Genomic DNA, 23,046 nt, shown 5'->3' with positions numbered 1-23,046 from the left:
AATGAAAGTGGTTAATTATGCCTTTTACTTTAGTGTGCAAGTAGAAAATATCTTTTTTCAAAATCTGTAATAATCCAGATAATTCTTTTCTGGTTCTACAACAGAAGATATGACTGAAACAGATATCTGATCTCAACATTATCAAGTCAGGATCAGATGAAGACACCCAGGCTCTAAACTTATAAATAAACTTTTAAATAAATGTTTTTGTAAAGCATCTAACAAGACTTTAACATGCTGTAGTAATCTATGTTATGAGTACATGCACATCCCACTGCACCAAAGTACAGCACACATATGGTTTGTGGAAATATATGAATTCTAATTTTTAAGTATATTTTAAATGGTTTAAGAATTGTTTTTTAATGGTTTAAGGATTTTTGACCTTTTTAAAAAATAAATTGTGGTCTGCATTATAATGCTTACCCATTTTGTGTGTCAAAACAGGGGGAAAAGTCAGTGAAAACAACTGCATATACAGAAGAGGAAGTGCTGTCGTAGCATGCAAGTGTTCAAGGACAACACTTAAAGAGAGAAGATGGCAGAACTTGAACTGAAGAAATTAAATATCACATGATTGAGCGAGTTAGAACTTTGTTCTTCTGTTCTTAACAGCATCAAAATTAATTTGCAATGATGAGTGTGTGTGTGTATTTCAGAGGCCAGTTAAGCTGAAAATCTGTGTTTGTGTGTCGTCAGAGTGCTCTTTCCTGGTTTAGAGGGCGTTGCATCACTTGACAGATATATAGTTCATAGATTTCACAGATAGACAGCAAGATACAGGGAAGGAGAGAGCGAGAAAAAGACAGACAGCGTTCAAAGAAAGACAAATTCCTGCCTCAAGGAGACTACAGGACAGGTATGTATGCATTTTAAGACTGTGTGAGCTGTGTCAATGTGATTAGAAAAACTAACTACTGTATATTGTCTACTGTGACACTAATTAAAAATCCATACATCAAGTGCACCGCTGATGCTTTAAGCACAATAGAGGAAACAAGCACCTAGCTTTCATTCATACATTTGTTATTTGAATTGTAAAGGACATTTGGAGTCCCTTCAGCAGACAAGCCTACAAATACAAACATGCACATTGCTTTAAGGCAACTTGTGGTTTGTAGGTTTTCAGTTTCACTTCATTTAAATGCCGTCTGACTACATGCAAATGACAACCCATATCATATCCTGCAGTTGTTAAGTGTTGCTGTCCTGCAAGAAGAGTCTTCCATTTTGCTCTTTTACTGACAGACTGTGCAGCACTAGATCTGTTTCCTCACTTTCCGGTCACATGTACACAAGCACACACATGAACACCTACTCAAAAAAAAAAAAAAAAAAAAAAAAAAAAAAAAACGGAAATGAAACCTTTTCATGCGCAAACCTTTAGTGTAGCTAAAGGTTAAATTCAGTCAAATGAGAAAACAAACTGGTCCACATACCTGACTGTCTCCTAGGGTCACAGGGAGCCAACAGAAGTATTCCGTAAAATGTTAAAAATATGAATGCATCTGCCAGTGTGTATGATAAACAAAAGCGAGAGAAACATCTCCAGTCTACTAAGTAAAGAGAACAACATTCTGTTGCCATTGAGCCTGAGCACTTTAGTTGCATGCCATCTGCTGACACATTTGTCAATGTAAGCACTTATTCCTTTACAAGTATGCAAGAGTTACTTTTCAAGAAAATATCTGCAAGGCAAATCTATGTCTATGTAAAAAAAAAAAATACATGGTTACACCATATTTTAAGATTTCATTGTTACAATGTAATTAATTATTGAACTTACTGTATGTTACAGCTAGGTTTAGGGTTACTTGAATGTAATTATGCATAATTTATTGTTATCATACTTTGTTATTATACAATAGTAAGTCCATGTTACTGTCACGTTACGCTGTTTAGGAAGAACACTGGAGGCACAAAAGAACATTAAGCTGACTTTAATCAAGGAAACACTGATAATCATCACAACAGACACTTGAGCAACACACGTAGTACACAAGTAGATCCAACAAACACAACTGAACAGACTGGGGCTTATAGAGACAGGATAACGAGGGACAGACAGGTGCGGGGAATCAAAACCAAATACGGCAAAACAGGAACTGAAACACATGACAAAAAAATGTCCAATCCTGTCAGTTACATGTAACAAGGACACCATAAAATTAAGTGTTACTATATATATATATATATATATATATATATATATATATATATATATATATATATATATATATATATATATATATATATATATATATATATATAAACATTTAACTGTGCCAGCACGTTTTGTTTAAATGAAATGTTTCAATATTCTAGAAGACCGACACAGTACCATTTCTATCTCTTGTCTGTTGCTCTCCTTCTCCTTCCCACAGACACAATGGGAGTGGTTCAGATATTCTGTTGTGACGTTAAATTCTTTGAAAATTATCACTGTGGTTTATGTAACTGTCATGTTAATGTGTTTGTTTTGCAGTCTGTCATATAGCTTTATGCATGGCGGGTGAGTATACACAACTTTTTTACTCTTGGTTTTCCTCCTTTTTATACATGTAATTTTTTTTTTTTTTTTTTTTTTTTTGCTTGCTTAATTGTTTTATAATTAATATTTTGTAGCATTCATCCAGTTTTAAGTATAAGTTTTAAGATTTAATTTATCTAAACTCATCCAAAACTTATACTGAATATTACAGACGAGTAATTGAAATAAACCTTTATAGCCTACAATATATTATATATATAGCTTAATTTACTTTTATTTCAGTTCATCATTAAACTCTGTGCTCTTCTGTACTAGGCAACAGCTTTGAAGCTGTGTTTCTGCAGACTCACAATGCATATCGCAAACAGCATGGAGCGCCGCCCCTCACCATAAACAAAAACCTGTGCCGCACAGCACAGGCATGGGCGGACCATCTGCTGTCAATCAGGACCCTCAAACACAGCAACAAGGACTACGGGGAAAATCTGTATTATGCCTGGAGTTCAGCTACCAAAAAACTCACAGGTTAGCTTCCTGCTCGAAAAACCAGTCAATAAAGTCAAATTCTTTTAAGACGCAAATCAAGGACAAATGCTATCAGTCATTTGATCTGATCCGTCATTTCTAGTTCAACCGCTCTCACTCACCTCTAAATGCCTGACATTTTTGCCGCATACTTGCGAATCATCTCTCTGTATGTAATAAGAGATTCATTAAAAGGAAGATCTGAGATCTGAGATCACGATGAACTGAAGTATGTGACACCTTTTTAGTGATTTTAAAGGAATGGCTATTTGCGGACATTCTAATCCATTCAGAATTTGAATAAAAGTTTTGTTTTTCGTGCTAAACGGCCGTATAGCTACCCTGTACAAGCAGCAAAGTTTCAGGAGTGACAGCCTAAATGCGGGATTCATTTTCGAATGAGAGAAAAATATAATTTCTCAAATGTTCAAGCTATGTAGACTAAAAGATTAGCCTAATAGAAAAATATTTGAAATATAACAGGCTAAATAATTGCAATTGCAATTATTTATAAAAGTAATCTTGCAATTCTTTGTACATGTACATTGCTATTCTTGTAGTGAGAAAAGTTAATAGTTTTGCAGCACTGCAACAGTTATTTTCCATAATTTTTATATAAAAACACAGCAGGGTAAGATGAGCCATTTTTTACTTATCTGGTCCTAAAGATAATGGGAAATGATGCAGAAGTACAAGGAAAGTATCTGAAGTAATTTCAGGATGTTTTCTATCATTTTAAATTATCACAATGTATCTATGACAAAGGGTTATAAAATTTGGCTTCTTATATAAAAAATGTGGCTCAATTTGCCCCAGGGTGGGGGTAATTGACCCAAGTTGGTGGGTAAGATGCACCAACTGTGTGTAAACTGACCATCTCATTGAATCCAATTCAAACCCATGTGAAATTTTAAGATAATTTGCCTGTTTTAAAAACTAATTTAATAATCAAATTTCCTTTTCATATTTGGTTTCTTAAAACTAACTTAAACAACATAAATTAAGCTTAAATTCAGTCTTTAGTTGTTTGCATTTATGAAACAATATGTTGAACATCAAAGTTGTAATCTTCTCAAAAACAGACTAAACAAAGATTTTAAGTTAACAAAAAAAAAAGAATTAGAACGAAGTAATAAATGTCACTGAAACTAATAAACATTTTAGTCAAAAGATTCTTGGCATGGTATCTTTTCTGCAATGTTGAACCAGTTAAACCGGCCATTATGGACTTACAGGTGGAAAGATATATCTGATTATAATGTGACGAAAAGCATCTTCTGGTTCTTATCCGAGAAGAATTTGAAATAAAATAATATTTATATATATGATCAACTAAATCACTTGCGTAATATCACATTAAAATACTAGTTTATACTAAACATAATAAACTTAAATTCAAAATAAAATCCCAACTCAACCCACACCACAGCATTTGACTCACTTTGCCCCATAGCTGCAATTTTGGATAAACACTAGCTTGTTTACCAATTCAGGCAAATTTTTACCTATTATATGTTGTTACATCACCTATATGCATTATAAATATTTCTTAGACCTGGATAAATTTACTTTGATGTAACAGCCATAACATCTGTTATGCTAACATTTAAAAAAAAAAAAACAGTTTTTAAAGTAAATAGGTGCCTTCCACTCCTCCCGTGTTTCTTCTTTTGACAGTCTGTCAGAAATTATAGGTGGTTCCGAAATGTATGGTCACATGACACATGAGTAAACGTGTACAGTTGGCAAGATACAAGGGGTGGGTCAGCTTACCCACTGGCTCATCTTACGCCACTTTCCCTGACATTAACTAATAGGCATGTCCAGATGTCAAACAAAACTCTGGTGTAATATGTATATAAAAACACACATATATATCTGCCAACCCTTGAGTTCAACTTGGAGTGAGAATTCCCACAGCGGGGTTTGTTTATATATATATATATATATATATATCTATATATATATATATATATATATATATCTATAATATAGCTATACATACACACACACATACATACACACACACACGCACACACATACACACACACACCACACACACACACACACACACATATTATACACACATATATATACACATATACATATACATATATATAAATATATATATACACACACACACACACACACACACATACACACACACGTATATGTATATATGTGTGTGTGTGTGTGCGTGTGTGTGAGTGTGTGTGTATGTATGTATGTATGTATATATGTTTGTATATATATATATATATATATATATATATATATATATATATATATATTATATAAACAACCCCCGCTGTGGGAATTCTCACTCCAAGTTGAACTCAAGGGTTGGCAGCCCTGTGTGAACAAATCCATTGTTTTAGAAACAATTACATACCTTTTGTCTCCACTCTCTTCAGGGCATGAAGCAGTGGAAAGCTGGTACAGTGAAATTAAAGATTACAACTTCAGCAGGCCTGGATTTAGCTCTAAAACAGGTGAATCCACCTTTAGACATTCTGGTGTGGCAAAGAGTTCGCACTAGTCTCTTTTACAACACTGACTCCTAGTGGTTTCTCCAGGTCACTTCACACAGGTGGTGTGGAAGGACACTAAGGAGCTGGGCTTTGGACTTGCCACTGATGGGAACACAACATTTGTGGTGGGTCAGTACCTCCCAGCAGGAAACATCACAAATGCGGGTTATTTTGAAAAAAATGTCTTACCTGAAGGTGCCAAAGTAGATTCAAAGTCCACTGGCACGAGTGAGTAAACTTCCAAACTAAAAGTTATTTCATAGTACATTCATGACAGTATAGTAAATATTTGATATATCTGGCAACATTCAGCTGACAAAGTGGGGCAAGTGCATTCAAACAAAGCGCCTTCAGTTCCTCGCAGTACTGAAATAGCACCACCAGGGGGCCGAGGAGACTATCAAGTGCAAAGCGGCTTAAAGGGTAAGTTGGGTAAGGTTATTTGTTTCATGTAAATGCTATATAATGATTTCAGCACTTTTTTTCTGGTGGAATCATCTTCTTTACACAAATACAAACATGGAATGGGGTTAAAACTGACCTTTCATCATATTTATCAAGGCTTAATGTAAATGAAATATGATAGTCTATTCGTTGTACTGATGCTTTATGGCTTCTAAAATGAAGCATGTGCACCACAATACATTTTAAAAAACACACGACACAGGATATTAGAATGAAAAATTGTCATTAAAAAATCATCAACAATCTTACATTCACAACAAGAATTACACATCAAATGACTCTTTATGTTTGTCTGTAGCAGGCAGCAACTTTGAAGCTGAGTTCCTGCAGACTCACAATGCATATCGCAAACAGCATGGAGCGCCGCCCCTCACCATAAACAAAAACCTGTGCTGTTCATCACAGGAGTGGGCCGAACACCTGCTGTCAATCAGGACCCTCATGCATAGTAATGGAGAGTATGGAGAGAATGTGTATTATGCTTGGAGCTCAGCTAACAAAAAACTCACAGGTCAGAATTTAGTAGCAACTGTATTTTTGACATTTGCTCATTTTTCACTTGCTCACTTTTCAGTCAGCCATTTTAGATGTAAAGGAGCTTGGGTTATGATCTAGTTAATTGCCATTGGTGTTTTATGAACTTATCTGCATGTTTTCAACATTTTATGTTTGTAATTTATACAGGACGTGAGGCAGTGGAAAGCTGGTACAGTGAAATTAAAGACTACAACTTCAGCAGGCCTGGATTCACCTCCCAAACAGGTAATTTCATTTGTAAACACTCTTGTGGTGGTTAGTCATCTGCTCTAGTCTTTGTTCTGACATCTGTTGGTTTCTCCAGGTCACTTCACACAGGTGGTGTGGAAAGACACGAACGAGGTGGGTGTTGGACTGGCCACTGATGGGAACACAACTTTTGTAGTGGGTCAATACCTCCCAGCAGGAAACATCTCCAATGCTGGATATTTTGAAAGAAACGTCCTACCAGCAGGCTCCAAAGCAGACTTCAAACCCACCCCGTCTGGTGAGTTTGGTATGACTATATGTGTATGAATATAATACTGAATAAAATGTAGACTGAAAGTGTGACTATATACATTTTTGTTATATTCATATTGAATACTCATATGCTGTATATAATTGATTAGACTCTTATAGTACAGTATTCACAGTTTTAAACATTTTTTTTTTTTTGGTGTTCAGCTGACAGAGTTGGACAAGCACTTGCTGGTCTCAGCATCAAGTCAAACCAGTTGCCTTCATCGCCTCACAGTTCTGGACCAGCTCTGCGTAAGAGTCAGTGTCCACAGAGCAGCAGTTCAGAAGGTAAGCACTCTATGGAACAGAGACTATGGAAGCTTATTTCGAATTTCGACCATATTAGAAAAACGCATGCTTTGATAAGTCAGAATTATGATGTAAAAAGTCATAAGTATGAAGTCAAAATGATGACAAAAAGTGGGAATAAAATTATGAGATTAGAAGTCATTATGAGATATTTTTTGTATAACATTTTTAATATAACATTGTTAATTTTATGTGGTTTTGCATCCATTTGACATCAATTGAATAAATGCAGAATAAGTGCTTTCTGTCAGATAAAGAAATTTTAATTGGTCTTTGCCAATATGTCCTTATTCAAAAACTATTCGGGATTTTAATTAGTAGCTATAGTAGTTACCAGTAATTAGTTTGAGTCGTTCAGCTCCCACAAAGACTGCTTTCTGGAAAACAACACTATTTGATGTATGGGCAGTATGTGCACAAATTTTTTTGAAATAATGTAGAAAGTGAAGTAATAAAGTCCCAAGCCTTATTTTCCACTCACAATGATTCACAGTTCTTTCTTTTTCTGTGATGAAGGTGAGAACTTGTCCCAGTTTCGTCAGTCTCTCCTTGAAGCTCAAAATGATTACAGACGGCAGCATGGAGCACGGCCTTTGTCACTGTGCTCTGTCCTCACTAAAGAGGCTCAGGATTGGGCAGCACATCTGATTAGCATCAATGCCCTAAAGAACAGCAGCAAAGGTTATGGAGAGACTATGTCTTACAAGTGGACGTCCACCATGGTGCCTCCAACAGGTAAATTGATTATTCCCCCAAATGAGCCTATTTAATTGTAGCACATTATAATTACAATGTTCATAGAGCAACTGATACTTTTTTAACTCTAGGAAAAGAGGTTGCTGAATCATGGTACAAGGAAAATGTAAAGTACAACTTTGCAAACCCTGGCTTTCAGAATGGAACTGGTAGGCTTTTTGCACTCATATCAGTTAATCAGCTGAGCTTAGAGCTTAAAACAGTTGAATCTATAAAATAAAATGGCAAATATTGCGCACATATTTAAGAAATGGTTATGTTAATTTACATATCAAAGGCAATACAATCAAATTATAGTTAAAGTTATATTACATTACAATCCATCACAATCCATAAATGAAAATGTGGGTCAGAAAACCAGTTTTACATGTGCATAGGTAACTTCACCCAGATGATCTGGAGGTCTACAGAGCAGGTTGGGGTCGGCCTAGCATCAGATGGAAAGGGGAAATTTATCACTGTGGCCTTTTACAAACCTTCTGGCAACATTACCAACCCTGGCTACTTCCAGGATAATGTCAAACCTGCTGGGAGGTGATCTGTTGAATAAGAAACATTAAGTAGGTCTTATGCATTTTACTAACGCAATTTTTTTTAAAAAATGATCCAAGATGTTATTCGTATGTTAACAGGAAGTCTGAATATATTACACATACAAAAACTCACAACTGCCTCTTTGGCCGTATGCTTGTTTTATTTTTCATGCTTTTTTTATTGCTTGGTTCTGATTCTCATTCTTTGCTGAGGTGGTATTCCTTCCTTCACTGTGACTTATAATGTATAGAAAGATGATAAATCCTAATAAAGTCTATATTTTTGACTGAATAAGACATGATACAATTGCAAATGTTCTGTCTGTGTAGTCTTTAATCTCTTTCCCAAACACACACACATCCACACAGATTTCATTCCTATAAATATGCACATGACATATGCATATAGATGTGAACACTTATCTTGCACAGTCCCAGAGAGCTTGGGTGGGAATGGAAAACTGAAATGACAAGGTGTCATGTTGCAGGAGCATCTCATCACATTGGGTTGCTGGCTCTTATCTTCATTTTCACATGCAATACTTCATGAACACTCACCCTGAATAACATAAAGGTCAAAAACTCCTTTGATAAACTGAAATGTATGTACTGTTACTGGGGTTCAGATTTTTGTAGAAATATGGTGCCTGTTGGCCAAAAAGAGAAACACGTAAAAACTGCCTTATCAATAATATAAATAGTCATTAAGCTCAAATTTGATTTTAAAACTATCATAAGAGCAATGCATTTTAAAATAGGAGTATGCAAAAGAGTGTCAAGTGACAATATGCAAGGAAGGCACTGAGGATGTTTTCAGACCCATGCATTTGTTAATAAAAATTTGACTTGAATGTGTTTTAGGTCTGTTACAACTTCAATAAAACAAGGAAATGAACATACAATGGACAAAACGTTTTTTCTTGTGTATATGTGTATGTTGGAGAGCAAACAAAAGAAAATTTAGCTTTGTTCTGCGTTTCCTTGGTCATGAATGAACAGTACATACAGTAGACATGTATCACTGCATGAGTCTGAAAGTAGTCTTCTGTGTGTGGAGAGTTTCTATAGCAGTACTGCTGTTTCTATAGAGCTTTTTTTGTTGTGGCTTTGGATAGTGGAGAATGTTTTCCAGCTAGGTTAGCTCTCCTCATAGGGTTCACAAGCAACAGGTGGGAAATGAAAACAGGGTAAAGCCCAGAGCTGGGTAGATTACTTATGAATTGTAATCAGTTACTGATTACAGATTACATGACAAAATTTGTAGTCAGTAATATAATCTCTTAGATTACACATTTTTGGTAACGTAATCTGATTACTTTTGGATTACATTTAGATTACATTTGTGCTAACCCTTATTTGATATCACATAAATTGGATTAGCCTAATCTTGTACTATTTTGACATACAAAGAAAAAAATATAGTCCAAAAAATATATTTAATTCACCAACAAGAGACACAATAGCTTCTTTTTCAAGTGCAATGTATGGAAAGTTAATACTTAAAAAATACTAACACTAATATACCTTGCTGTTAGTGTTTGCTAGTAACACTGAATAAAACAAAATCACATCTTATTATTTTAAAGTATATTTACTTATAATTAAGTAAATTTAGAAAACAGCTACATTACAAAAAACAATATTGAAAAACATGAAATTCACAGCAATATAATTGCTAGGTAAAATATTTAATCTAAAAAAACTCTAGTATTTGACTTAGAAATGGTCTTTTATATATATATAGACCATTATATAGACCTATACAAAGACCATTTCTAAGTCAAATATTTCATCTCAAAACACCTGAAGTGCATAAGGTAGTAACAATGAAGAAAAATCAACATTACAAAAAATATATTAAAGAACATGAAATTCCCAACAATAACTTTGCTAGGTCAAAGATTTCAGTGGACAGCAAATTAATCCTTGGTAGGCAGAGCTTACACTGAACAGTGACATTTTTCCATTTTTTTTATATTTTTTTTTTTAATGAAACTATGTCTGTACATCCAGTGATTAAAGGCTGCGTTCCCTTCCATTTTCCATTATCTTGTTGCTGATTTCTTTTGAGCGCGATTCTGACACCCCTCCCCTCTCCGCCGGAAAAACTCAAAGAATCACAAACGTATTTTAGCGGAAGGTTTATTATGAAAAAATATAAACGTTAAAAATAAGGAAATTTAGGAGAATCAATGATTTGTAAACAACTTATAACCATTGTGTAAATAATATGTAATCATGTAATCCATAAAAAAGTAACTGTAGTCTGATTACGAGTATTTTAAAAAGTAGTTTACTGTAATTACAAGTACTTGAGTTTTGGAATCTGATTGTAATCCAGATTACATGTAATCCGTTACTACCCAGCTCTGGTAAAGCCTTGACAAAAAAGGGCCTGTAAACCAGAGTGTGTGAAAAACAAGACTAAAATATCTTATATTATATGTCAAATTAAACTAAACTAAACTAAAGAAGGTGAAATCATAAAGTTTCAGGTCATAAACTATACAGTGAGTGTGCATGATGTCCCACTTTGCCTATTCAATGCTCCTGTCCAGCTTTTTTTTTTCATGGTTAAAAAGAGGTGTGTGTGTGTGTGTGTGTGTGTGTGTGTGTGTGTGTGTGTGTGTGTGTGTGTGTGCGCACGCAAAACAGCTGCTGCCAGTGTTGTTACACCTTGAGTGTTAATCAATAATGCAGTGCATAGTTTTGCCTTACACACACAGACACACACACACACACACACACACACACACACACACACACACACACACACACACACGCATACAGTATACTGTACATAGCCTCTCAAGTTCAGACTTTCCCCATCCCTGAGGGAGCACCTCATTCACACATCAGTGTCCTAGTTTCGATGAGTGCAGAGGACATGCATTAATACAAAAAAATAAAAAAACATAAACACTTAATATCTTGAAAATACACTAAAAGCTTGGGGTTGGTAAGAATTATTAATGTTTTTGAATATCTTCTGTGCTCATTAAGGCTTCATTTATTTGATCAAAAACATAGTACAGTAATATTGTGAAATATTACTACAGTTTAAAACAATGGTTTTCTGTTTTAATATAATTTAATATTTCATTCATTCCTGAGATGGCAAAGCTGTTTTTTTCAGCCATTACTCCAGTCTTCTGTATCACCTGATCCTTCAGAAATCATCTAACTGCTCAATACATTTTTCATTATTATTATCAAAGTTGAATATTGAAAGAAAAACATTTTCTGGATTCTTTGATGAATAGAGCTCAAAAGAAACAGAAATCTTTTGCAGTCAAAATGTCTTCACTGTCCCTTTTGATCAGTTTGATTTAATGCATGCTTGCAGAAGAAAAAAACACATAAAATAAAAAGAGATAAAAAAAAATAAAAATAAAAAAAAATCTTACTGACCCCAAACTTTTTAACAGTTGGTTTGAGGGTATCATGTTTAATAGTTGAAAGCATTGCTCTTTTGCACTTACATATTCACAAAGTCTGGACAACTAAAACAGTATTTAATCAGTGTTATGGATGAAGGTTTAAACTATCCTCTTACATGTCTTGGATAAAAATCTTGGATCCCTTGGTCTAAAACATGCTTTTGTGGCCTTTTTTTCTGGTCTGACAAAATGCTGATAAAGTACAGTAGACTTGATTATTACAAAGTATGTTAATTGTTGTACATCAACTGCCAGCAACAACCGGCAAAATGCAACAATAGATCCTGCTGTTAAAATTCATCCTACCTTCGTCATTAATCCTATTTTGTTTTGTGCTTGCTCAGCCTAAGTGTGCTGCTGTCATAGCATGCATGAACTGAATCCCCTCTAAGGATGTATGACACCTGTGATACTCATAAAATATTGAATCGATGCCACGCATCCCACTTGTGCTCAGTGATACAATTTAGGCATACCAAATACTTTGCTCTATTAGAAATTTGAGAAATCTTGCATCAGCAAGAAATAATTAACTACTTAATTACTTTTGAGTATTTTTTTTTTTTTTTTATACTATTTGTGTGTATATTTGTGAATGTGTGTGTGTTTCTGTCTGTGCCTGTCTATATTGACAAGTTTTTGTCAGATTAAATAAAGATCCTGAAACAGGGTCAAAGATATTAATTTCAAAGCCACAGGGTACTATGACTATTTTCCTCATGCTCTCATTCAGTTGTTATTTTTCATCAACAGCTATAGATCATTATCAGAATGGGTCAACCAGTTTACTCTTATTCAGAAAATACAAAAACCTATTCCAGCACATACACCTTTTTTTGTGAGCTCTCTTTGAAAAGAAGCAAACATCTTAAACAATGTTGAGATGTGGGCTACAGTGTTGCTTGCACTAGGCCTACAGGAAGAAGAAAAAAAAAATCTGAAAAGGTGAGTGTCAAGAAGATAACCCCTGACTTATTTTCAGAAGGCAACACACTCACATGGCATATTTGTTACTATTTTACATTTTTGCACATTTGTGGGTGATTTAGGGTTTCTGTGACCTAAGCTTTAGAGGTGAAACCTTCAGGCTTTGTTTTTTCTCCTAAAAATCATACATTTCCATTCAAATTACATTGTTTGAAATCATATAAAATCACCACTTTGTAAATAAATTATGTTTGCTCATGAAATCGGGAGACATGAGGCAAACATGAATTGGAAATAAAGAGGTATTTAGAGTCCTGCATGATTCTCAGCTGTTTACTGCATGACACAAAATTGCAATAATTGCAATATCAAGCATAAAAATAGTTATTATTTCCATGAACAAGCCCAACAATATGCACTATATAACAGTCTAAAAAGGAAAATGGACCCTTTTGGTGTCTAAATGTCAGCCATGGATGTTTAACAGGCATTTTGAGGGGGGCAGGGGCTCAAGTGGAAAAAAAATTCTTCATATTTATTTTTTTATTTTTTCTAAACAAAACTTAGGGGTATGTGTATTATATATATCTAAATATTCTCTGGGATTTTATCAACAACAATAATTATACAATATTTTGCTGAGTGTGTTATTGTGCTGATATCTTAAGGACTACCTTGGACAGCTGACTGCTAAAGTTTTTGATATTCTTCATATTCTGTGTGGTGATCAGTTCACAGCAGTGATAGAAATAATCTTTTCCAATAAGTTTAAACTGACTTTTACCTTTAATGGGCATTTTTACCTTTATAAAGCCTTTTTTTCTAAAAGTGTGCATCATCTTTTCAGTCAAATTCTTAAATTGAATCAGTCAATTAGAATAATAAGTCATTTGGGCTGTTACCAAGCAAAAGAAATCAGTATTGACAAAATTAATCTTTGCACTGCCCAGGAAACACAGAAGCTGCATTAGAAGGGGCATTTAGATGCATTTACACACTGTTTAATGCAGGACATGAATGTATTTAACCTGCAGTTACAAATGCATTAAAACTGTTTTGATATTTTAAACATAAAACGTTAAATACTGATAATTGAAATTATTTTTAAAAAATAAAAAGATACTTTAAATGTGAAATTAAAACTGCCAATAGGCGGCAGCAAGTCACTGTTAATAAGTGAGTCATTGTGATTGAACCAAATCATTTAAATGTTTGATTCATTCAGGAAAAAAACATTGTCATGTTGGAATTATATTTGTTGGCGAAATAGAGCAAAAACAGTCAATATTGTGTCTAAAACGTAAGTGTCTTAATATTAAATTCTTGTTTATTGAACTGCTATATAAAATCAATATCACATTTCTAATCATGCTGATTTTTGTTGGAAAAAAACGTCCGTCTTCGCATGATACTGATTAATTTTGTGATCATTATAAATGCATTTTAATAAACTGAATCATGCAGTGAAAGAACGTGCACTGTTCTAACCTACTAGACTTCCTATTGCCTTAGCTAAACTTTAGCTAACTTTGTAGCTCTCATGAGTCATGGTTAGGATAATTAGCTGTAAAGTCGAGGCACAGGTAGCTTAGTCTGTTGTTCATCACCACTCACCTCCACACCAAGACAAACATAACTGGAAAGGGAGGGAGAGCCTCACTTCTGCGGCTCTGTGTCTGTGATGTGCATGTGCCGAAATACATTTATTTAAAAAAATAATAATAATAATAAACTAAAATAAAAATCTCCCCAGAAAAAAGGGCAGGTGCTCAAGCCCCCTTTCATTCCCATCACAGCAAGTGCCTGGTGTTTAATAAGTAGTTAGATTTTTCACATTTGAGTTTTTCAAGTGCATGTCTTTATAAGCAACTCCCCCAGCCATGACATACAGTATCACTGATGCTTTACATGTAAATTTCAAATACCAGCAAATGCAGCTTCCTTCGATTAATTACCTTTTTATCGTTGCCATTTGAGCTGGCATGCCTGAAATAAAAAATAAGCAAATGTCAAACTGATTACAGTTTTTAATATTATTTTTAATGATTAATATTATCGTTGGTTCAGAACAGCAATGCAATCATACCCAGAATAAATGGTCAAAAAAAAAAAAAAAAAAAAAAATGAAAAAGGGATATCTGCCACGTAACCAATGTTCAAATGCTCTTCTCTTTATGGTAACGTAATTTATATGAAAATTAAAATACTGTCTAGTGCTAGAAATTCCTGTGGCAGAACTTAAGCAAACGCATTCAATGTAATGTACCAACACATTTATGCTCAACAAGTCCAAACATGCCCTGCACTGTTTGCTGATGGTGGTGCTTGGTAACATGATTCTCAATGAGAAAATAGTGAGTGTCTATTCAATAATAAAATATATTCTATGTGCGTATCTGGTTACCAATACAAAACGGTTTTCTGGGTGATCTCTCGGCGCTGTAGCCATTGACAACATATTAAAACATCTCTAATCCAATCAAAGGCAAAAAGCGTCATGAGAGCGCGTGCACCTCAACCAATCAAAAGCGGACAGAGAATGATTGACGTCTCCTTCATCCACCTGTATCTGAATCGGTTAGAACGCGCAGGCTGGCATTATTTAAAACTGGAAACGTTGCTGACTGTGTTCTGCAGTTTAGTCGACGCGCGGGTGGAAGATAATTCACTCTATTTTTTTTAGAACAAAAAGTGCTTTTTTCCGTAACAATTCAACATGAGGGAAATTGTTCACCTGCAAGCTGGTCAATGTGGAAACCAAATCGGTGCCAAAGTGAGTGATAAGGGTATTGATAAGGGTATTTTAAAAAGTAGTTTACTGTAATTACAAGTACTTGAGTTTTGGAATCTGATTGTAATCCAGATTACATGTAATCCGTTACTACCCCAGCTCTGGTTAAAGCCTTGACAAAAAAGGGCCTGTAAACCAGAGTGTGTGAAAAACAAGACTAAAATATCTTATATTATATGTCAAATTAAACTAAACTAAACTAAAGAAGGTGAAATCATAAAGTTTCAGGTCATAAACTATACAGTGAGTGTGCATGATGTCCCACTTTGCCTATTCAATGCTCCTGTCCAGCTTTTTTTTTTTTTCATGGTTAAAAAGAGGTGTGTGTGTGTGTGTGTGTGTGTGTGTGTGTGTGTGTGTGTGTGTGTGTGCACGCAAAACAGCTGCTGCCAGTGTTGTTACACCTTGAGTGTTAATCAATAATGCAGTGCATAGTTTTTGCCTTACACACACAGACACACACAGACACACACACACACACACACACACACACACACACACACACACACACACGCATACAGCATACTGTACATAGCCTCTCAAGTTCAGACTTTCCCCATCCCTGAGGGAGCACCTCATTCACACATCAGTGTCCTAGTTTCGATGAGTGCAGAGGACATGCATTAATACAAAAAATAAAAAAACATAAACACTTAATATCTTGAAAATACACTAAAAGCTTGGGTTTGGTAAGAATTATTAATGTTTTTGAATATCTTCTGTGCTCATTAAGGCTTCATTTATTTGATCAAAAACATAGTACAGTAATATTGTGAAATATTACTACAGTTTAAAACAATGGTTTTCTGTTTTAATATAATTTAATATTTCATTCATTCCTGAGATGGCAAAGCTGTTTTCAGTTTCAGCCATTACTCCAGTCTTCTGTATCACCTGATCCTTCAGAAATCATCTAACTGCTCAATACATTTTTCATTATTATTATCAAAGTTGAATATTGAAAGAAAAACATTTTCTGGATTCTTTGATGAATAGAGCTCAAAAGAAACAGAAATCTTTTGCAGTCAAAATGTCTTCACTGTCCCTTTTGATCAATTTGATTTAATGCATGCTTGCAGAAGAAAAAAACATAAAATAAAAGATAAAAAAAAATAAAAATAAAAAAAAATCTTACTGACCCCAAACTTTTGAACAGTTGGTTTGAGGGTATCATGTTTAATAGTTGAAAGCATTGCTCTTTTGCACTTACATATTCACATAGTCTGGACAACTAAAACAGTATTTAATCAGTGTTATGGATGAAGGTTTAAACTATCCTCTTACATGTCTTGGATAAAATCTTGGATCCCTTGGTCTAAAACATGCTTTTGGCCTTTTTTTCTGGTCTGACAAAATGCTGATAAGTACAGTAGACTTGATTATTACAAAGTATGTTAATTGTTGTACATCAACTGCCAGCAACAACCGGCAAAATGCAACAATAGATCCTGCTGTTAAAATTCATCCTACCTTCGTCATTAATCCTATTTTGTTTTGTGCTTGCTCAGCCTAGGTGTGCTGCTGTCATAGCATGCATGAACTGAATCCCCTCTAAGGATGTATGACACCTGTGATACTCATAAATATTGAATCGATGCCACGCATCCCACTTGTGCTCAGTGATACAATTTAGGCCTACCCAAATACTTTGCTCTATTAGAAATTTGAGAAATCTTGCATCAGCAAGAAATAATTAACTACTTAATTACTTTTGAGTATTTTTTATTTTTTTTACTATTTGTGTGTATATTTGTGAATGTGTGTGTGTTTCTGTCTGTTTTTGTCAGATTAAATAAAGATCCTGAAACAGGGTCAAAGATATTAATTTCAAAGCCACAGGGTACTATAACTATTTTCTCATGCTCTCATTCAGTTGTTATTTTCATCAACAGCTATAGATCATTATCAGAATGGGTCAACCAGTTTACTCTTATTCAGAAAATACAAAAACCTATTCCAGCACATACACCTTTTTTGTGAGCTCTCTTTGAAAAGAAGCAAACATCTTAAACAATGTTGAGATGTGGGCTACAGTGTTGCTTGCACTAGGCCTACAGGAAGAAGAAAAAAAAAATCTGAAAAGGTGAGTGTCAAGAAGATAACCCCTGACTTATTTTCAGAAGGCAACACACTCACATGGCATATTTGTTACTATTTTACATTTTTGCACATTTGTGGGTGATTTAGGGTTTCTGTGACCTAAGCTTTAGAGGTGAACCTTCAGGCTTTTGTTTTTTCTCCTAAAAATCATACATTTCCATTCAAATTACATTGTTTGAAATCATATAAAATCACCACTTTGTAAATAAATTATGTTTGCTCATGAAATCGGGAGACATGAGGCAAACATGAATTGGAAATAAAGAGGTATTTAGAGTCCTGCATGATTCTCAGCTGTTTACTGCATGACACAAAATTGCAATAATTGCAATATCAAGCATAAAAATAGTTATTATTTCCATGAACAAGCCCAACAATATGCACTACTATATAACAGTCTAAAAAGGAAAATGGACCCTTTTGGTGTCTAAATGTCAGCCATGGATGTTTAACAGGCATTTTGAGGGGCAGGGGCTCAAGTGGAAAAAAAATTCTTCATATTTATTTTTTTATTTTTTTCTAAACAAAACTTAGGGGTATGTGATATTATATATATCTAAATATTCTCTGGGATTTTATCAACAACAATAATTATACAATATTTTGCTGAGTGTGTTATTGTGCTGATATCTTGGACTACCTTGGACAGCTGACTGCTAAAGTTTTTGATATTCTTCATATTCTGTGTGGTAATCAGTTTACACCAGTGATAGAAATAATCTTTTCCGATAAGTTTAAATTGATTTTTACCTTTAATGGGCATTTTTACCTTTATAAAGCCTTTTTTTTTTTTTCTAAAAGTGTGCATCATCTTTTCAGTCAAATTCTTAAATTGAATCAGTCAATTAGAATAATAAGTCATTTGGGCTGTTACCAAGCAAAAGAAATCAATAATTACAAAATTAATCTTTGCACTGCCCAGGAAACACAGAAGCTGCATTAGAAGGGGCATTTAGATGCATTTACACACTGTTTAATGCAGGACATGAATGTATTTAACCTGCAGTTACAAATGCATTAAAACTGTTTTGATATTTTAAACATAAAACGTTAAATACTGATAATTGAAATTATTTTTAAAAAATAAAAAGATACTTTAAATGTGAAATTAAAACTGCCAATAGGCGGCAGCAAGTCACTGTTAATAAGTGAGTCATTGTGATTGAACCAAATCATTTAAATGTTTGATTCATTCAGGAACAAAACATTGTCATGTTGGAATTATATTTGTTGGCGAAATAGAGCAAAAACAGTCAATATTGTGTCTAAAACGTAAGTGTCTTAATATTAAATTCTTGTTTATTGAACTGCTATATAAAATCAATATCACATTTCTAATCATGCTGATTTTTGTTGGAAAAAAACGTCCGTCTTCGCATGATACTGATTAATTTTGTGATCATCCTAAATGCATTTTAATAAACTGAATCATGCAGTGAAATAACTTGCACTGGTCTAACCTACTAGACTTCCTATTGCCTTAGCTAAACTTTAGCTAACTTGGTAGCTCTAGGGATGAGTTGTGGATAGGATAATTAGCTGCAAATTCGAGGCACAGGTAGCTTAGTCTGTTATTCATCACCACTCACCTCCACACCAAGACAAACATAACTGGAAAGGGAGGGAGAGCCTCACTTCTGCGGCTCTGTGTCTGTGATGTGCATGTGCCGAAATACATTTATTTAAAAAATAATAATAATTATAAACTAAAATAAAAATCTCCCCAGAAAAAAGGGCAGGTGCTCAAGCCCCCTTTGATGTCTATGTGTGCACGTGCCTGGTGTTTAATAAGTAGTTAGATTTTTCACATTTGAGTTTTTCAAGTGCATGTCTTTATAAGCAACTCCCCAGCCATGACATACAGTATCACTGATGCTTTACATGTAAATTTCAAATACCAGCAAATGCAGCTTCCTTCGATTAATTACCTTTTTATCGTTGCCATTTGAGCTGGCATGCCTGAAATAAAAAATAAGCAAATGTCAAACTGATTACAGTTTTTAATATTATTTTTAATGATTAATATTATCGTTGTTCAGAACAGCAATGCAATCATACCCAGAATAAATGGTCAAAAAAAAAAAAAAAAAAAAAAATGAAAAAGGGATATCTGCCACGTAACCAATGTTCAAATGCTTTCTCTTTATGGTAACGTAATTTATTTGAAAATTAAATACTGTCTAGTGCTAGAAATTCCTGTGCAGAACTTAAGCAAACGCATTCAATGTAATGTACCAACACATTTATGCTCAACAAGTCCAAACATGCCCTGCACTGTTTGCTGATGGTGGTGCTTGGTAACATGATTCTCAATGAGAAAATAGTGAGTGTCTATTCAATAATAAAATATATTCTATGTGCGTATCTGGTTACCAATACAAAACGGTTTCTGGGTGATCTCTTGGCGCTGTAACCATTGACAACATATTAAAACATCTCTAATCCAATCAAAGGCAAAATCGTCATGAGAGCGCGTGCACCTCAACCAATCAAAAGCGGACAGAGAATGATTGACGTCTCCTTCATCCACCTGTATCTGAATCGGTTAGAACGCGAAGGCTGGCATTATTTAAAACTGGAAACCGTTGCTGACTGTGTTCTGCAGTTTAGTCGACGCGCGGTGGAAGATAGTTCACTCTATTTGTTTTAGAACAAAAAGTGCTTTTTTCCGTAACAATTCAACATGAGGGAAATTGTTCACCTGCAAGCTGGTCAATGTGGAAACCAAATCGGTGCCAAAGTGAGTGATAAGGGTATTGATTACGATTTCATCTCAAAAAAAAAAAAAACGGTCTCTAGGGGCGTAGTTTGTATGTTGAGTAACGTTAGTTATTATATTTAAATAATCAATTTCAGTTGACTAGTTTTATTTAGATGTGCTTTTTCTTGAGGAAAATTGCATATTAGTAAGTGTAGCTAGCGATCCATAGTTTGGTTTCTCTGTAAACTTGTGTGTACGGTAACTTAGCGAGTTGCCATGACAACAGTGCAAAAGCGGACGTTATTTAAACGTATTTTTGAAGATTTTTTGATATTACTTTTAACGCTACACAAAGTGGTAATTTTACGTTAATATTGACTCCTTTTCCTTCAGTTTTGGGAGGTGATTAGTGATGAGCACGGAATTGACCCGACGGGAACTTACCACGGAGACAGTGATCTGCAGTTGGAGCGGATTAATGTGTACTACAACGAAGCCACAGGTCAGTTTGCAACTGCAGCATAATAAAACACAAATACCTTGCAAATAAGTTCTTTTTTTAAGTTTGGAAATGTCTGCTTTCTGTAACAGGTGGAAAGTATGTACCCCGTGCTGTTCTTGTGGACCTGGAGCCTGGAACCATGGATTCGGTGAGATCTGGACCATTTGGGCAGGTCTTCCGACCAGATAATTTTGTCTTTGGTAGGTCTAGTTTAATATTTCATTTAATTGAATAATAAATTCTAGACCAATTTGAGCCTGGTTTGATCTGGACTTCTTGAATCATAGGTCAGAGTGGTGCTGGAAACAACTGGGCCAAGGGTCACTACACAGAGGGCGCTGAGCTTGTAGACTCCGTTCTCGATGTGGTCCGTAAGGAAGCAGAAAGCTGTGATTGCCTTCAAGGCTTCCAGCTCACACATTCCCTTGGAGGCGGCACTGGGTCAGGCATGGGCACGCTCCTCATCAGTAAAATCCGTGAGGAGTACCCAGACCGCATCATGAACACCTTCAGCGTGGTGCCCTCACCCAAAGTCTCAGACACTGTTGTGGAGCCTTACAATGCCACGCTTTCTGTCCATCAACTTGTGGAGAACACAGATGAAACGTATTGCATCGACAACGAGGCGCTGTATGACATTTGCTTCCGTACGCTCAAACTCACTACTCCCACCTACGGTGATCTCAACCACCTCGTGTCTGCCACAATGAGTGGGGTCACCACCTGTCTGCGCTTCCCCGGTCAGCTCAACGCTGATCTGCGCAAACTGGCTGTCAACATGGTACCTTTCCCCCGTCTGCATTTCTTCATGCCAGGCTTCGCCCCTCTCACCAGCAGGGGGAGCCAGCAATACCGGGCTCTTACAGTGCCTGAGCTCACGCAGCAGATGTTCGATGCCAAGAACATGATGGCTGCTTGTGACCCCCGCCACGGCCGCTATCTCACCGTTGCTGCTGTTTTCAGAGGCCGCATGTCCATGAAGGAAGTGGATGAGCAGATGCTGAATGTCCAGAACAAGAACAGCAGTTATTTTGTGGAGTGGATCCCCAACAACGTCAAGACCGCTGTGTGTGACATCCCGCCTCGAGGTCTCAAAATGGCAGCCACTTTCATCGGCAACAGCACGGCCATTCAGGAGCTGTTCAAGCGCATCTCCGAGCAGTTCACTGCTATGTTCAGGCGCAAGGCCTTCTTGCATTGGTACACAGGTGAGGGGATGGATGAGATGGAGTTCACGGAGGCCGAGAGCAACATGAATGACTTGGTGTCTGAGTACCAGCAGTACCAAGATGCCACTGCTGAAGAGGAGGGAGAATTTGAAGAAGAGGGAGAGGAGGAGCTGGCATAAAGGGTTGAATGCTAAAGTTCTTGTTCACTGTTCTGTTCAGTTTCCTTGTTCTTTGTTTTGTCTTTTTCTGTTCTCTCACTTTCACAAGCAGCTAAAAGCTATCAATGTAAACAAATGTGTAATTAAAGCTCTAAATTTGACCACATTCTGTTGGGTGTCTTGTCTTTGGCTTCTTTTCCTTTTATTATACCATTTGTTTATTGTATAGCGATATTAAATTATTTACTAAGATTAGTGGCTTCTTTAGTAAATTTTTTTTAAAACATCCCATTTTAATACATCATTGTGCAGATCATTCAATGACGCAAGACTGCCAACTAACATTCAAAATGAGATTTCACACACAAATTTAATGAAATGGAGCATTGACTTTTTTATCTTGTTTAAAAGTCTATCATATGTATAATAATCCACATGGTATATTAGCTATAACGCAGAAGCTAGTTAAGAAATATTCAGAGAAGTATTTTTAAGGTCAATACGCAGTGAGCAAGCCAAGAATATTAAATCACACTGTATACGTATTATAGCCCTTTAGCCTGTTATAATGAAATTCATATCAAATATTGAGATAATATCTTTTTTTTTT

At 35.3% G+C, this 23,046-nt stretch overlaps 2 protein-coding genes across 4 annotated transcripts; both read left to right on the top strand.

Moving 5' to 3' along the window:
- The first annotated feature begins 505 nt into the window (after nt 1-505).
- LOC109053487 lies at nt 506-8,708 on the top strand. Of its 3 annotated transcripts, XM_042724190.1 has the most exons (14): nt 506-585; nt 700-859; nt 2,486-2,512; nt 2,807-3,016; nt 5,431-5,508; nt 5,593-5,775; nt 5,860-5,970; nt 6,311-6,523; nt 6,697-6,774; nt 6,854-7,036; nt 7,216-7,338; nt 7,876-8,094; nt 8,187-8,264; nt 8,493-8,708. In XM_042724190.1, the coding sequence occupies exons 3-14, from the start codon at nt 2,506-2,508 to the stop codon at nt 8,651-8,653; spliced, it is 1,644 nt and encodes a 547-aa protein (XP_042580124.1). In that variant the 5' UTR covers nt 506-585; nt 700-859; nt 2,486-2,505; the 3' UTR covers nt 8,654-8,708. The 3 variants fall into 3 exon arrangements, with proteins under 3 accessions (XP_042580124.1, XP_042580125.1, XP_042580123.1); XM_042724191.1 differs by having other exon boundaries at nt 508-859; nt 6,314-6,523; XM_042724189.1 differs by having other exon boundaries at nt 509-859.
- An 11,725-nt stretch (nt 8,709-20,433) lies between these two features.
- zgc:55461 (beta-tubulin family protein) lies at nt 20,434-22,602 on the top strand. Its single transcript, XM_042724188.1, has 4 exons — nt 20,434-20,646; nt 21,001-21,109; nt 21,199-21,309; nt 21,397-22,602. Exons 1-4 carry the CDS (start codon nt 20,590-20,592, stop codon nt 22,455-22,457), a joined length of 1,338 nt encoding a protein of 445 aa, XP_042580122.1. The 5' UTR covers nt 20,434-20,589; the 3' UTR covers nt 22,458-22,602.
- Nucleotides 22,603-23,046: the final 444 nt, after the last annotated feature.

This window comes from Cyprinus carpio, chromosome B5 (assembly GCF_018340385.1).
Source record: "Cyprinus carpio isolate SPL01 chromosome B5, ASM1834038v1, whole genome shotgun sequence".
NCBI classification, from domain to species: Eukaryota; Metazoa; Chordata; class Actinopteri; order Cypriniformes; family Cyprinidae; genus Cyprinus; species Cyprinus carpio.
Note: the sequence above shows the minus strand (reverse complement) of the source record. Positions and strands in the feature narration are given on the sequence as shown.